A 17,343-nucleotide genomic window follows, 5' to 3' on the forward strand; every position below is an offset into this window, starting at 1 on the left:
GAAACTTGCTATGTACATAGGAGATGCTATGATACAACATTATTGAAAGTCATTTTGGATTTTTACCACAGCTAATTTCTAATGTGCTTATTTAATGAGCTTTCCTAATTAGGGTAATGTATTTTGATTGACTCGATCAAAGTTGATGAAACTTGCTGTTTACATGGAATATATTATTATACAACACTATTGAAAGTCATTAAGCATTTTTACTGCAGCTTATTCCTAATTTGCATATTTAATGAACTTTCCTAATTAGGGTCATGTATCTTGATTGACGACGAAAGTTGACAAAAATTGCTATGTAAATCGAAAATACCATTGAAAGTCATTATGCATTTTACTTTAGCCAATTCCTAATTTGAATTTTTAATAACTTTCCTAATTCTGGATATACCTGGATGTATTTGACCCAGGTTTGCAAAACATGGCAAAAATTTAAATCCACAGACAACTGCAATATATACTGAAGGAATACATGTTGAAACACATGAGCATTTTCAGTTCATATCTTGTACTTTATGGGTTGGTTAAATTATACGACCAGTTGAGTTTCTGTATTCAATGAAAAATAATGAAGGGAAACATATATCTGTAATGCACAATTGAAGCTTGCACAGTATTGTGAATAAGAGGTCAAATTTAGAGGTCACATCTAATGTTTATCTACTCACAACTGCTTAACCGTTTGACTGCTGTAATTTTTTTCCCACCAAAATTTTAGTGCAACATTTTACCAATTTTTATGAATGTTTCTGTTTTATATTTCTCGATACTTTTGGACCAAAAGGATTTCAAATTTCATTGGCTAATGTTTTTTATCAAAATTTTGTCAAAGGCAACAAAAACTGACTTTGGCGCTCAAAGGGTTAAGACGCAAGTAATACACAATACCATTCCGTTACAAATGAAATACAGAATAGCTCTTAATAGCACAAATAATGTACCAGATAAGTCAAAAAGAAGATTTACCAGCAATGGGCTTGAAGTAAAAACGCAAGTGCAAGTTACAAATATTCAGTATTGATTAAGAAATATGGTAGGAGTACCACCTTGCTTACTATCCCCTCCCTTATTAGGAGTCCTGAACAAAAACCAATACATTTTACACGTCACAGTATGAGATTATTATTATATTTACTTAAGGACAGCATACTCCTTCCTGACAATCTTACTCAACAAACAATTTCAGACAGCAGTTGTCAAGGTCGATAATTACAATTTTAATGGTACCCCATCAATGACTGCCAGCCCCACACAATACTTCAAGCCCTCTCTGATTCCCATGGTTGCCAAGACATTACCATGAAAAATAATCGCAATCATACCAATCCATAATCCAATAACACTAGGTCATAAATTAGTAAGACAATGAACATCATATTTGATAATATTATCATTATGGCAAACATAGATAAACTCTGTGAAAAGTCATCTCTTTCAATCTTGCTTAAACTAAGTTTTTGGGATTTTTCTGAATTTACATATTAAGTACAAGTTATACTCATCAAATATCTGAATGTAGCCTTCTGGGGTATTAGCATTGACCACAAATACAATAGAAGACACCAGTTTAGAGCACCCTTCATTGAAAATGATGCAACATAGGGCCCATCCTTTCTGAAGATTGTGATTCTCTGACTAATCATTATCTGCTGTGTACACATCCTCCGTAATGCAAGACAACAGTTTAGAGCACCCTTCATTGAAAATGATGCAACACAGGGCCCATCCTTTCTGAAGATTGTGATTCTCTGACTAATCATTATCTGCTGTGTACACATCCTCCGTAATGCAAATGAAAGAATACCAAAGAAGGTTACATTCAGTTTCTCCGTCATTGAAAACAGACCCATTTCATCATAGTCAGTGATTAAAAATGTCGTCTCAACTGTTCGCCACTTATGAGACACCTTACTTCATGACTTATTTTTGTCATTCTATAAACATTTTCAAGCAACAATTCTGACTGTCCACAACGACTATTTTCACTGGCTTTCCACCGATGACTGCCAAACTCACAGGATATTTTAGCCCCTCTCCGATTGTTATGGTTGCAAAGACGTTACCATCGAAGTCATATTTGATAACGCTATTATTGTTGCATACATAGACATATTCATTGTAAACAACAATTCCCTTGTCTCTCTTTGCTAAGTCACCTTCAATAGATGTTCTACCAAATCTGCCCAAATATTTGCCATGACTGTGAAACATCTGAATGTAACCTTCTTTGGTATTCTTGTTGACAGCGAATATCATTCCTGTTCTACTGATGGCTATTGAAGAAATAATACTGAGTATATCCTTTAGTGAAAATGACCTGACATAAGACCCATTCTTTCCAAGAACTTTTATCTTTTTCTTTTCGTCAGCGATATACACATCCTCGGAAAGTGGATGGATGGCAATGTATGAAGGATTGCTTAACTCTCCCTGACCAAAACAATCTATCAAAGTTCCATTCATATCACTGACAACTACCTGATTATTGCCAGCATCTAAACTATAGTATAAGGGGTTTCTCTCTGAAACCGCCACGTCTATTGGCTGGAAAGGATTCTTGAAGTGTGTATATTCTATGACCTTCTTAGAGTTACCATCTGTGTCCAGTACTTGTAATCTGTTGTTACCAAAGTCGGCCGTCACTATGTCTCCATCACTGTTAATACTAACACCTCTTGGACACAAGAGCTCCCCTTTCTGATTGCCTTTTTTCCCAAGCACCTTTATAAAGCCTGTGATGGCTGTAATTTCAATTGGTGTACCCTCTATGGCCTCTCCATTAACCATTGCAGTGATAGTGTATTGGCCACCCATGCCAGCAAAACTTGATAATCTGTATGTACCATCTCTGGTATCATGGACTTCCATATTTTCAGACGACCCATCTGGTTTCTTTACAGTGCCTCTGATATCTCCATGCACCTTGATTTTTTTCCCTGTGGAATCTCTTGTTGTTACCAATAGGTCTATGACTTCTCCCTTTAGTACTTGCTTTGGTATGTTTTCCACTTTGCACCGAGAGATGTGTGCATTATATATCAGCTGCCCCACATCTGATGCATATCTTTCTCTCCGGGCTTGAACTGTAAATTCTCAGCCAGATAGGGACGCGGTGCTTTAGAAGACAGTATTTTTTCAATTTGTCGAGTCATTTCTTGCTTTGTGGAGAGCAGCTGAGCAGCATTTCCATGGGACATAAGCTTTTTCAAGTAACTTGAGGTGCTGCTGATTGTCTCAAGCTCCATTTCTATCTCACTGATATTGGTGTCAAAATGTTTTACTTGGAAGTCATAGTGCTCCCGTAATTCAGCTCTAAGCTTCTCTTCATCATGTCTGACCTGCTGCTTGACGATTTCTTTCCTTTTCCTCAACTGTGTTCTAGCTTCTTTGTCTTTTTCTCGGAGGAGAGTACGAGTCTGCATTGATGCTTTATGTTTAGACTCAACTTCATTATATTTCAGTTCAACTTTGCTTAGCATTTTTGACATCTTGGCCAGATACTCGTCTGCTGCAGTGTTCAAATCTATGTGTACATGCTGTGGTATGCGATGATTAACGATGGTGCAGTCGGTGCAGACAGGTACCTGGCAAGTGTCACAATAGAATTTGACTACCTTATCCGGGTGCACATCACAGTGAACTGCTTTGTTTGTCATTTTTTACCGTGTTGTTGGACTTCGGTGCTGATAATTCGCCAATTGGTAGGATATGATGTGATTTTGTTACTGCTATGTTTTTGTGGATTTTTACGCATGGCTGACAGAGATATTGAGAGCATTCTACACACCTCATAAATGCATCTTTTTCTTGACAGCTATCACACTTTGCAGCAGGTTTTCTTTTCCTTTCACTCGGCCTTGAGATCTTCAATGAGACCAGCAATGAAAAAGTTGCTTGTTAGCGCCCGCACTCCGCCATGAGGAAGTGGACATGAAGCTTTACAAGTTGGGCAATTTAAGACACCTTGATTCTCCACCAAAGTGAGAAGACACTGCTCACAAAATGTGTGCAAGCAGGGCAGGCTTTTCGGCTTCCTGTATCTTTCAAAGCAAATGACACATGTGAGGAAATCCTCTCCTATCTGGTCTAGGACTTTCCTAACACTTGATGTTGCTGCCGCCATTTTGCTGTTGAGTGACTTGGCTACTTCTTGTCAACAGGGGCGCGGCATAGAGCCTTTCATTCGATGAAAGGGCCCTCTAGGTGACTAGTGGGGAATCCTAGAAGTCTGAGGTTGTCATTGATATGCAGTATGCTGATGACAGGAAACGGTGAGCGGCATATTGGTCATATCAAAGTATCAAAGTTTGTACAAAGAGAAAAATATCTTTTGAAAAGATGGCAATGATTGTTATAGAGTTATCAGACCATCATTTCATAAGGGCCAATATGTTCCTGAAACTAACTTTGTAATAAGTACGAGGTCATAGTTCTCTTTCACTTTAAATTGATCCTTTGTGGAATGCCATGTTCTTAAATGTACATTCGTCCTACACGTTCCAGCTTTGACAGTAGCTTACATAGGCGCCCGTGAGTCCCGGTCGTGACACTCTCAGAGACCATGGGCATCCATGCTCGTTCCACAAACTTTCAAGATACCCTCATCTGGGATTTTCAACGAAAAAGACCCTCTTATTTTGAGAAATATGAGCGAAAATACGACTAAAAAATAGCCCCTTACTTACAAAATCTTAGAGTCGGGTCAATGCTGAATTATGATATTGTTTTCACATATATTAGCCTAACACACCAGAGTTTGAAAGAAACTGTTAACTTTGGAAAAGGAGTGTCAAACTCATAAAATTCATTAAATTTCGAATCCCAGTTTTAAACCTGATCAAAGCATAAGTAACGCATAGTGTCTGATAGGTGTTCCCCGGGATATTTCAAACCCTTCTAGGCCAGGTTTTTGAAAAGTCTCTTTTTCTTGATTCTACGGACCCGTGATAGGGAAAAAAATCACTCCCTTCCCCGTGATTTTAGAAACACGCATGGATACCCATTTCTCCAGACATTGACACCACCAGGCCGTGAGTTGGGTAGTCTCCTAGATCAATCGATTTTCTGCTCGATCCATGGGTGCCATACTGGATCTGCCCACCACTGCAACCTTAACCTAACCTAGGTTGTAGTGGCGACAGATCGATTATGGCATCGATTGATTGAGCAGAAAATCGATCGATCTAGCAGACTACCCAACTCACGGGCGCCTGTGGTAGCTCAGCTGCAATAATTGTAGCTCATGGGCGGTGCGCTAGCTTTTTCGGTAGTGTTGGCTGTGTAGAGCCGGTCTGTAGGCTACAATTATTGCAGCTAACAATAGCTGAGCATCGAAAGCACGGACATTCGAGTGTTTGTGAGCTTATCATTTCCAACTTTAGACTCTATCAACATGTTTTGAATCTGTTGAAGCTGGTAAGCGAATTTTTTGTTTATTTTAGGCAAAAGGTAACCGCGGTCCCTCAGACTTTGTTGCTGAATGCTAGCGATCAAATTAAACGTCATGGTGTACTGACCTTGACAAAAATGGAGAAATTTCAGCCAAATATCAAGTTTGTGTCATGATTTGCAAAATTCAGACAACAACGTGTTGACAGAGCTCAGTGAAGACATGTCGGAATTCTGATTCAGAATCCCATATGCCCGCGAAACCCGACAAAGTGTAAGGCCCCGTCAGCGGCGGTACAGTATTTGCAATGCAGAAGTATGAATTTGCCAAAATAAAAAAAAATCAAATCGAGAAAAGTAGAAGCGGCGATTCCGATGAACAATTTATTTTTTTCTTTTTGGCCTAAGATAACGTATAATTAGGGACTGGTCAGTTTATACAGCCGGGGGGGGGAGGTGGATAACTTTTGGCGGACGTCAAAAAGTAGCTGACACCCCTCCTCCCATTCCAACCTTTGAAAAGAGGTTGACCCACTATTCCAACTTTCAAAACCGGGGTGACCCCCGGCGACAAAGATATAACAAAAGGTGAAATATAAATTATATATATATATATATATATATATATATATATATATATATATATATATATATATATATATATATATATATATATATATATAACTTTCTATGCATAGCCAGATGAGATGTCCAGAATTTGTACATAAATGGCACTGATATCAAAGACAGAACATCAGCAAATTATTACTTTATTTGGTAATTATACTGTTGCCAGTCATCCAATTGCTTCTGTCATGAAGCAATAGAGAGCCATTTTTACAGGTTGTTAGCCAAATCTGATGTGCACAGTGTCTGAAAAGACGTTTACTCATGAAAAAAATACCTTTTTATTTGAAAACCTGTGATACGAAGGGAATATTAGTGCATGTTGCTTTCTTATACTGAATTCTCATAGAGAAAACAGACAAGAATCAGGAATTTGTTATGCTTTTCATATGAGTTGCAGATTTCATAATGATAAGTGCACTTTGCAAAACAGACTTTCAATTTGCAAACATCAAGATATCTCTGATATATATTATGCACAGGTACACCTTGTCTAAATATGGGAAAAGAATGCTTTTGAACTACTTTCATTCTGGTTCCTACACATATTGCTATCTAAAAAACATTCCATTCCTACACAAACCTATACAAAGCTAGCGACATCAGTTGATATTCCTATTGAAACCCTGTGTAAACTAAGGAGGATAGTGATCACAATGACTCGCGACAGACAAGGTGCACATATTATCCGATTTGTAACAGTCAGTGGGGTTCCCAGGGCTTCATCGTGTCCGGTGCGGGTTTCGGATACAATGTAAGATACTAGGGAAAGTCAAACTTTCGTTTAGGTTGTTAAAAGAAGTTTAGTTCTATTTAGGCAAGCCAGTAACGAAAATATACGAGCAGACGATGTAAATACCTTTGAAATGTTTTATTTGTACAGCAACAAAATCACGATCGAGTTACGACGCTACAGCTTACAGTGTACTCACTTCATGTTTTCCCTAATCCGCTCACAAATTCCTTTCTAAGATGGTAAATTCGGCATATTTGACGTCTGGGGACATGTATAATTCTTGGAGATAAACTGACTGGTACGGCTATTAAATCCACTGTGCATTCATAGATGTCGCAGAGCTGCTTGCTCTAACTCTATCATCTGTTCATACTCGATCGAGTTTGAAATCGAACGCTGGCGCGGCGCGAGTATTTTGATCCGATTTTGGCGGGCCTAATAACTTTCGCGAAGGGATGAGGTGATGTTTCAAAACACGAAAACACACTCAGTTTACACACTCCAGTCTATGTTTTACATCCACCTTGAAATAAATCGTCTTCAAATTGTGAAAAGCTGTGTCGACATCTTAATGTTTAATTTGTTGGCTTTAAAAGTGTGCCATAAACCCTCCCTTGAAGTGGAATGGCCCAACAGCGGAATAATATCAAGAAGTGATACGGTTGTCATCACTCCTTAGCAACCAATTTTTTGTGAGTACAGCGAGTAGAAAGCAAGGTCGATTTCAGTTGATTTCGTCGCTAATTTCGGAACGTCCGTAGGAAAACAGTCGTAACCAAAGCATGCATGTATGATAAAGGGGTTATTACACGAAGTTTGGGCGATACCGCGTCGTATTCGAGTGATGTGTCCGCATTTTGACGAGTTGCGCAGCAACGAGTCAAAATACGGACACATTACTCGAATGAGACGCGGTATCGCCCAAACTTCGTGTAATAACACCTAATTATGCTCTTGTTCAATTGATATTTCCATGGTACTCTGTTGAATCATGCTGTGCCAAGTGTCTATTTTTTGTAGTACTCTATATTAAAGTGACAAACCATTTTCTAATGATAATTAAAAATATACATTGTCATAGCTATTTGGAATCTCAGATGTTAAGAGTGCATACATACCTGTTGCAAACACAGCACAAACCTTTTTGGAAAAGTAATTTAAGTAAATGTTCATGCCAATATCTCTACTAGCAAGATAACTTCCAGATTGCTGTGTAGCTGACCTGTTTGACAATGAAAGAGCAAGCTACATGCCTCAGCAGTTCACAAAGTACAGCTATGAACTGTTTGGTCTGTGCCAGTTGCAATCTGTACCTGGCCATTCTGTTCAATGTCAAGGTGTCATTTACTTATCGTAAATTTGCGTTGTTTACAAGGTCTTATTTGTAAGCATTGATTTTGTTGTTTTTACATGTGTTGCTTGTATTAAAAGTCTTTCACTTTGTGCTCTTTTCTTTTCCAGGTATTTCTGAAGTGGCAAAATTCCAAACAGACATTTATTATCTGAGCCCGTCTGATATGAGAGCTGATAAACGTACCTGCTAAATGCCTTGAAAGTTCACAAAGTAAAGATATGAACTGTTTGGCCAGGCACTCACAGTTTGTTTCTATGGCAACACAAAAGAGTTTGCATAAAACATTGCAAATAATGAAAGCATGGTTGTAGATGTTTCAAAGCTACATTTCTTTAATACAAATCAATTAATAAACAAAGTTTATGTCAGGATATGTGACCAACTACATACTAATGAAATTAAAAAACACTGTCATGGTCATTTAGAAACTAAGATTTTAATCTGTGGACAATGCATAGATATGTGATATAAACATTTGGACAAAATTTTGAGAATGTAAATCTATGTAATTGATGGGGCTAGTGGTAATATACTCCTCTGTATTTACTACCCTTTTCAGAATTAGAGCGCGAAGCCACTGCAGTGAACTGCAATAAAACTGCTCACACTAATTAGTTTCAGCTGTAGCCAGCTGGCAAAGTCGACAACATTGTATGTCCCATGCCGACAGTTTGTCTGGGGAAGTTGAAATAAAAAGATTTGTACATGGACCAGTGCATGGTAATGTTACATTGTATCTTAATCTTGAACACAGGGTGCCAATCGTAAACTCTCATTTACAACACGAGCCTCAGACAGAGCTAGTTTTGCCCTTGTACAAGCAGACTTTTTGGTCTTTATCAAGTAGCCTTGTTCAACACCAAAGTGGCCACGGCTACAGCTGAAACTAATTAGTGTAAGCAGTTTTATTGCAGTTCACTGCAGTGGCTTCGCGCTCTAATTCTGAAAAGGGTTGTATATAATACCAACATGTCCTGATTACTTGACTCTGCAGTGTGGCTGACCTGTGTGCTTTAGTAACTGGAACAAAAATACAACAAAGCAAGCTCACACATTGGAACCTGGCCACCTCTGCCTATTGTCAATGTGTCAGTTGCTTATCAAAATCATGTATTCTCTCATTCTTGAAGAGTTTTTGTGTTTTTACTGGTGTTGCTAGTATTTAAGTCCTTTCACTTTGTGTTCTTTCAGTTCCAGGTATTTATGAATGTGCCATTATTCCAAACAGACATTTATTATCTTGCCTGTGTAATATCAGAGCCAATAAACGTGCCACCTTGATGCCTTGACAGTTCACAAAGTTCAGCTATGAATTGTTTGGTCTGTGCTAGGTACTTAGAATGTTTCCATGGCAACATAGCAGTGTTTGCACAAAGTCTGCAAATAATGACCAAGTGCCCTCACTAACAGGGATACAGACTATGGTGAATAATACAATGTAATAGTTCTATTTAAAAAAATCAAATTAACAGTATGTAAAAGGACATAAATCAATAGTCAAACAATATTTCAGTGATGCCATTCCAAATCCTACAGCTTTTACACATGCATACGTACAAGACCTACAGTTCACAGAGTATCATAAAACCGAACATTATTTCCCTCCACTCGGTGGTCGTAATAGTTTGATGTAATTTAGTGTCTTGGCGACAGTTACAAAGCCGACCCTAAGGCTTTCTGCCTCAAAATTGGGAAGGTTTACTTGGCATTGCAATAATTGTCAGTAACTTGAAGCTTGTCACAGACTGACAGCCATCATAAAAAGCTCTCGTCAGGTTTTATTTATGTTGTACATCAGTGGGTTAAGCTCGGAATTCAAATGAACCACACTATAAACAAAGTCGCATGCCCAAACGCACATAGAAATATTTCCATATGCGTTTGTACACTCTGAGTTTTTCATACTGCCATCATGTGATCTCATGGGCATACAGAATCTGTTGAACAAACAGTATGTGTGTATGTGTGCGTCTGTCTGTCTGTCTGTCTGTGACTTTCTCTCTTTTATTCATTTCCAGATATTTATGAATTTAGCATCATTACAAAGTTAATCAGCTATTAATCATTTTGCCTGTCTGGTATCAGAGTTGATAAACATGCCAGTCATGTAGATAATGATGGCACCCTAAGTACAGGTGTGAATCATTTGTCAATGTCAGGTTCACTGACCCTCTTTCCATGAAAACACACCAGAATAGAGATCAAGACTATGATTAATATTGTACATAACTTGTTAATAATGATACAAAGCTTATGTTTATGTCAAAATAACAGACAGATTTTATTGTGGCCAACAATATTGAAAAATGCTAAAAAAGACAGTGAAAGAAGTGCTTCAATTTCACCTGTTAACAACAGATAAAAACCTTATTTTATTGTAACAATCAGATATACATTGCTTATTAGGTAATGACTGTGTATTGCTACATCACTCACTGACTCACATCAATAGAAACATGGTTACTGGAAAAGAGTTTATATTTAATGGAAATTTTATCTTTCATGAAGTATGTAAACTATAGCTGTGGAGAAATACAATTCATAACACGCTGCAAATACGGCAAAAAGACAAATATACACCAAGATCAAATATTTAGTCTTGATTGAAGTGTCATTCCGAGTTTTGCAACAGTTAAGAAACATTGCAAGCTCACCTGACTTTTTAGCTCACATGTTCACACGTGAGCTAATGTCACAGTGATGTCTGTCTGTCTGTCTGTCTGTCTGTCTGTTGGCACGACATCTCAAAAACGGCTTATTAGATCAGAATTAAATTTGGTACATAGATTCAGTTTGCGAATGGCAAGAACTGATTAGTTTTTGGCGGGTGCTGCTTGCGTATTTCATTTGCATATATTAATGATTTTATAAAAAAACCCGGACATATACTGAGAACAGCTGCACAGAAATAGATGACATTAGCTACAAATATTGATCACACAAGGATTTATCACCCGTAAAAGACATAAGGGTGTGACATGAAAGTTAATTGCTAATTGCATATATAATGAACTTTCCAATTAGAGTCATGTATCTTGATTGACTTGACAAAAGTGGACGAAAATTGCTGTGTACATTGAAAATACAATGATACAGCACTTTTATTCCAACCAATTCCTAATTTGAATATTTCATAACTTTCCTAATTCTGGATATACCTGGATGTATTTGACCCAGTTTGCAAAACATGGCAAAAATTTAAATTCACAGACAACTGCAGTATATACTGAAGGAATACATACTGAAACACATGAGCATTTTCAGTTCATATCTTGTACTTTAAGGGGTTGGTTAAATTATACGACCAGTTGAGTTTCTTTATTCAATGAAAAATAATGAAGGAAAACATATATATGTAATGCACAATTGAAGGTTGCACAGTATTGTGAATAAGAGGTCAAATTTAGAGGTCACATGTAATACTTATCTACTCACAACTGCTTAACCCTTTGAGTGCTATAATTTTTTCCCACGAAAATTTTAGTTCAATATTTTGCTATTTTTTATGAATGTTTCTGTATTATATTTCTTGATAATTTTGGACCAAAAGGATTTCAAATTTCGTTGTCTAAAGTTTTTTGTCAAAATATTGTCAAAACTCTGAAAAAATTGACTTTATAAAGGCAACAAAAACTGACTTTGGCGCTCAAAGGGTTAAGACGCAAGTAATACACAATACCATTCCATTACAAATGAAATACAGAATAGCTCTTAATAGCACAAATAATGTACCAGATAAGTCAAAAAGAAGATTTACCAGCAATGGGCTTGAAGTAAAAGCGATAGTGGACAAAGCATCTGGTTGACATCGTTCTTTCAGTGTTGAGATGATGTCGTCGACATTTTTGTAGTAATCGGCTGCTGGACGTCTGCATTCCTTGATCAACATATTTTGTAGAGTGATTGTTGTCTTGTGTATTTCTCTATGCCATTTCTCGTGAAAAGCTGTCGAGCTTCTTGGCAGATTCGGTTTCAGCTTGATTTGTAGTCCCTTTGGAACCACACTTTTACGTTTATAGAGGCGTAAAGTTCCACTATGTGATGTAAAGGATATGAGTCGTTCTGCAGATCTCTTGAGATTGTTAAGAGTCTGTACGTGGTGAGTAGCGCATCTTTTACCAATAAACAGAACAACAGATTTACACTGGTTACAATGCCGGAGTTTAAGGACTATCGGAATGAATACGTATACTTGATATGTACAGATAGCTCCCAGTGTTGTTCGTAGCGTGGTTTGGTATTAAATAGCGGATGAATAAAATTGCACACGTCTACTGATCTGCTTGTATGTATATTTCTGTTTATTCTGTTGGTAATTTTGTTACAACGTTTCGTCCTAAAAGTAGGACTTCATCAGGTTGAAGATGTCTACAAGGGAGAATACAGACAAATAGAGAACAGTGTAAGGATAGTGTTGATCCTAATTAAATGCTAAACGGACTTTATAGGCTGAGTAAATTAGAAAGTTACAAAGGATATAGAATATGACAATTCTTACCGTTTATGTGTGGCGCAGATGGAAAGTGGCAATTCAAAATTGGCGGTAATGGTTATTTATAGTGCCTGTCCGAGGGCGCTGTGAGCAATTGTTATTTAAATTACTTTTAGCTAAGAATGTTGAGGCCGTTTGGTGACAATGTACCCAGTTTTGAAATCCAGATGGATTCTATTTTCTTGCGAAACATGTCATCTTGTTTATTTATTTTGATAATCCCTATTATTGAAACGTCGTGAATGGTGTGTTGATTTTCGTTGAAATGAATCGCGACGGGAGTGTTAGTTTTGAGTCTTATGGTTGATAGATGGTTATTGAACCTGAGGCGAAATTCTGTTTTAGTTTCTCCAACATACTGTTTATTGCATCTGTTGCATGTGATTAGATAGACCAGGTTTTTGGATTTGCAAGTAATGTTATGTTTGATGGTGTAAACGGAGTTTGTTACGTGACTTTTGAATTCCATGGCATTAGTGGAGTACTTGCAGATGTTGCAACCTCTGTTTGAACCGCATTTGTAGAAACCTGCTGGAAGTTTTGACTGTTGTATGTCGCTATGGACCAAGAGGTCTCGTAGATTATGGCTTCGTCTATGAGCTATTATTAGTAGATTTGGAATGGCAGTTTTGCAGCGAGTTGATTTGTGTAAGATATCGAAGTGGGAATTGACAATTTGTTTGATGTTGGGTGGTGTGGATAAACGTTGTTACTAATGGTATGCGTGACTGGTCTTGTTTTGATTTATACTGTAGTAGGGTGTCTCGGGATATTTGTTTGGCGCGATGTATTTGATCATCTACGAGATTTTCGGGATAGCCACGTTTAACGAGTGATGCTTTCAGCTCATTTAAGCGAACATCCCGCCAGTCCTTTTTGGAGCAGATGCGGCAGATACGCAACGCCAGGCCGTATGGAATGCCTGTTTTTGTATGCCTAGGGTGAGAAGAAGTGAATAGCAAATATTGGAGATTAAGGAAACTACAGAAACCGCCTTTTCTGCTTCATATCTGGACATTTTACTTAAATTTGACTCTAATGGTCACCTTTCTACTAGGCTATATGACAAGAGAGATGATTTCAACTTTAGTATCATCAATTTTCCACACCTCATAAGTAATATTCCACTCTCACCAGCTTATGGGGTATACATTTCCCAGCTTATTCGATATGCTAGAGCATGCAGTTCATATGGTGATTTTGTAGAGAGACATGGCCATCTCTCTTACAAACTATTAAAACAAGGTTACACCAGAGCAAGACTTGTCTCTACATTCAAACGCTTTTTTGGCAGGTATCGCAAGCTGGTAGATAAATACAATATCTCTCTTCGACAAATGATCACTGATGGCATCGGTGACATTGGGCCTTAGTTAGCGACCACTACCTATCTGACTTATAGATTGATATATGGCGGGTGCCACATGTGGGGCAGGATGCGCTTACTATTTTCGAAACACCTGACATCACTTCTTGGTCTTTTGGCCAGAGGTCCATATATCTTTCTTTCATGAATTTGACTTTGTTTGTGTGCCGTCTATTTACTGTCTGTTCTGTGCTGTTTTGTGTCTATGTTTACAACTATTGTCTTACAAATTTTGACCTAGTGTTATTGGATTATGGATTGGTATGATTGCGATTATTTTATTGATTGGTGTCGGTCGGCTTTTTGTAAAGGTCTGTTGCTATGTTACCATCTGGGTCCACGTGCTGTGTAACATCAAGAAAGGGGACAGAAGTGTTAGAGACGGTCATAGTGAATTTGATTGTAGGGTGAATGTCGTTGATAAATGTAAAGAACGCGGTAATTATTGATCGGTCACATGACCAGATGGAATTGACATCATCAATGAATCTAGCCCAGTCAAGTGGTTTGTGAGGTGTTTGTGCTAAAATTTTTGATTCCAGTTGGCCAATGAAAATATTTGCATAACTTGGGGCCATCTTTTGACCCATCGCTGTGCCGAATATTTGTAAATAATGTTGACCATTGAAGTTGAAATTATTGTTATGCAAAATGAGGGTGAGGAATTTGATTATGGTTTTTGTTGGCGGGTTCTTTTCTTTGCGGTTTTCCAGGGCAATTTCACATGCTTTGATTCCTTCATCGATAGGAATGTTAGAGTAGAGGGATGTTACATCAAATGTGGCCAAGGTACTACCTTTTGGAACTTTCCCTAGGTTTTTGAGTCTCTGTAGAAAGTGAGTTGTATCTTTGATGTGGGATGGAAGCTCGGAAACAAGTGGTTGAAGAAATTGATCTACAAACTCTGAAATCTTTTGAGTAGGGTGATTATAGTGGAGATTATCGGACGGAAAGGTATACCAGGTTTGTGTATTTTGGGTAAAATGTAAAATTTGCCAGAGGTTGGGTTGGTGCAGATTAAATCATCTTTTGTTTCTTTGGTTAAATTCCCCTCTTTGTATTCTTCTTCTATTGCGTTTGTTATGATTTTGTTGATTTTGTTGTCACCAAACGGCCTCAACATTCTTAGCTAAAAGTAATTTAAATAACAATTGCTCACAGCGCCCTCGGACAGGCAATATAAATAACCATTACCGCCAATTTTGAATTGCCACTTCCATCTGCGCCACACATAAACGGTAAGAATTGTCATATTCTATATCCTTTGTAACTTTCTAATTTACTCAGCCTATAAAGTCCGTTTAGCATTTAATTAGGATCAACACTATCCTTACACTGTTCTCTATTTGTCTGTATTCTCCCTTGTAGACATCTTCAACCTGATGAAGTCCTACTTTTGGAACGAAACGTTGTAACAAAATTACCAACAGAATAAACAGAAAATATACATACAAGCAGATCAGTAGACGTGTGCAATTTTATTCATCCGCTATTACCTTACCACGTTACGAACAACACTGGGAGCTATCTGTACATCTCAAGTATACGTGTATATATATATATATATATATATATATATATATATATATATATATATATATATATAATATAGTGTAACAACCCTTGAACTCTCGTCGTAGTTAATAAGGAAATGCAATGCAGCCGTTAATCCCATGATTGGATTTCGCCCTGTTGAAAGCTTTATTTCTTAACCTGGTGATTTTTAGACAAACGACATCATGTAGTAGTTGCAAAATAGTGGAAAAGTTGAGCATATCTTACTCCCACCATAACAACCAAAATTGTCTACTTAAAGAGTTTTTATTCCTTCGTGCCCGGGCTTCGTGTTTAACATGTAATTTCGTTTTGCATGATGTATTATTTTAGCGGTTTCTACAACTGCGTTTCCCGGTATAACCAGAGTTGCCCTGTTGTGTTACCAGGATTTATAATACTGATGCAATCCTATGAGGGAAAGGGGTTCCCAAACTTAGGAAAATACCTTCATAGAATGAGGTACCCAAACATCCAGAGTTAGGGAAAAGCGATCTCATTCTCCGATCGTGATCCTTGATATCCAGGTCGAACAAATTCTTAAACCCTGCCCATTCATGATCGTGTATCTAATACCCTGGCCACTCTGTCTCTTGTTAGTGGCATCAGAACAGAGGAACGACGCGTAATTGGAAGAAAATTTTCATTCTGTTGGAGCTACATGTGCTTTGAAGGTAAGTAATATCTTCTATCCTGATCAAGCACTTGTCAAAATCCTGGTTATGGCGGCCAATTTACGCGATGAGGATGATCGATATGACATCCTATTTTCACAACCATGTTTCACAGGTACTTATTGTACAGGGTATAGAGTATGTATCAGAAAATATTGAAGAACTGGATTCAGACAAGCATAGAAGGAGCCCCTGTGTGTGGATAGCTTTGGATAAACGAATTTAAATACAGAAATGAATTCCCTTGTCAACAGTAACACTGTGTTGTAAATATATATGTTGCGTTGACAAGCTGAATAATTTGTACTGAACTATGATTCAGTAGCAGGACAATGGAATTTAGGAAGATACACGTATACAAAAATCGCTGCAAAATGACCTCAGTTACACTTATTTAGGTTTAATTGCATCATAACATGTATACATAATGCACAACTGCAAAAGAGACTGATTGTAAAGCAAAATTTAATGCATGTAACTATATACATGATAAAAGTAAGGATCGATTGTACAGATGCTTCCAAGGGAATGAAATGAGCGACTCACAAAAATATCTTAGGTGATCTGATATCTTTTGCGATTTACATAATAACACCATATGTCAATCAAGTCATGACGGTAAAATTTAAAGAACTTCAGAGTAAGAAATTCATTGATCTCAATTTTAAGAGCAATGCCTACATTTATCATTGAGAATCAACATATATATTTAATCAGTCTTAAAAATGAATGAGCTAATTGGGGATAGGCATATCAAAGGCTCAAACACCGTCATAATGTTATGACTATGAGGACCATTGATTTCATTGAATTTTCTAATCTTTTCATAGAGCTGAACAGAAATCAAGTTAAATTTAATAAAATTGAATCAAAAGTAAAATAGTCACGTTGGTTAAAAACATCAAAGGATACAAGTCTCTCGACGCAACGGGTCAAACGTAAAAAAATCATATCATTCCTAAACAATACTTACATTATACTTATTTCTCACAAAAAAAGAACATTAATAAACATCAAACAAAGGGAATATATACAACTCATATGTAGCTGTTTTTGTCACAGAATTCTAGGGAACCAGTCAATGGGAATGTCTTGTTGTTTCTGCTTGGTTTTTACCACAATATTTACCAATTACAGGCACAATTA

The 17,343-nt window shown here is 37.3% G+C and overlaps 2 protein-coding genes across 2 annotated transcripts; both read right to left on the reverse strand.

Moving 5' to 3' along the window:
• Positions 1-1,935: 1,935 nt before the first annotated feature.
• On the reverse strand, positions 1,936-2,874 carry LOC139144352 (protein lin-41-like). The gene has a single exon (XM_070715053.1). The coding sequence runs from the start codon at positions 2,872-2,874 to the stop codon at positions 1,936-1,938; it is 939 nt and encodes a 312-aa protein (XP_070571154.1).
• Positions 2,875-3,044: 170 nt separating this feature from the next.
• Positions 3,045-3,662, reverse strand: LOC139144353 (E3 ubiquitin-protein ligase TRIM56-like). Its single transcript, XM_070715054.1, has one exon. The coding sequence runs from the start codon at positions 3,660-3,662 to the stop codon at positions 3,045-3,047; it is 618 nt and encodes a 205-aa protein (XP_070571155.1).
• Between the last annotated feature and the right edge of the window lie 13,681 nt (positions 3,663-17,343).

The sequence above is a fragment of the Ptychodera flava genome, chromosome 11 (assembly GCF_041260155.1).
Source record: "Ptychodera flava strain L36383 chromosome 11, AS_Pfla_20210202, whole genome shotgun sequence".
NCBI lineage: Eukaryota > Metazoa > Hemichordata > Enteropneusta > Ptychoderidae > Ptychodera > Ptychodera flava.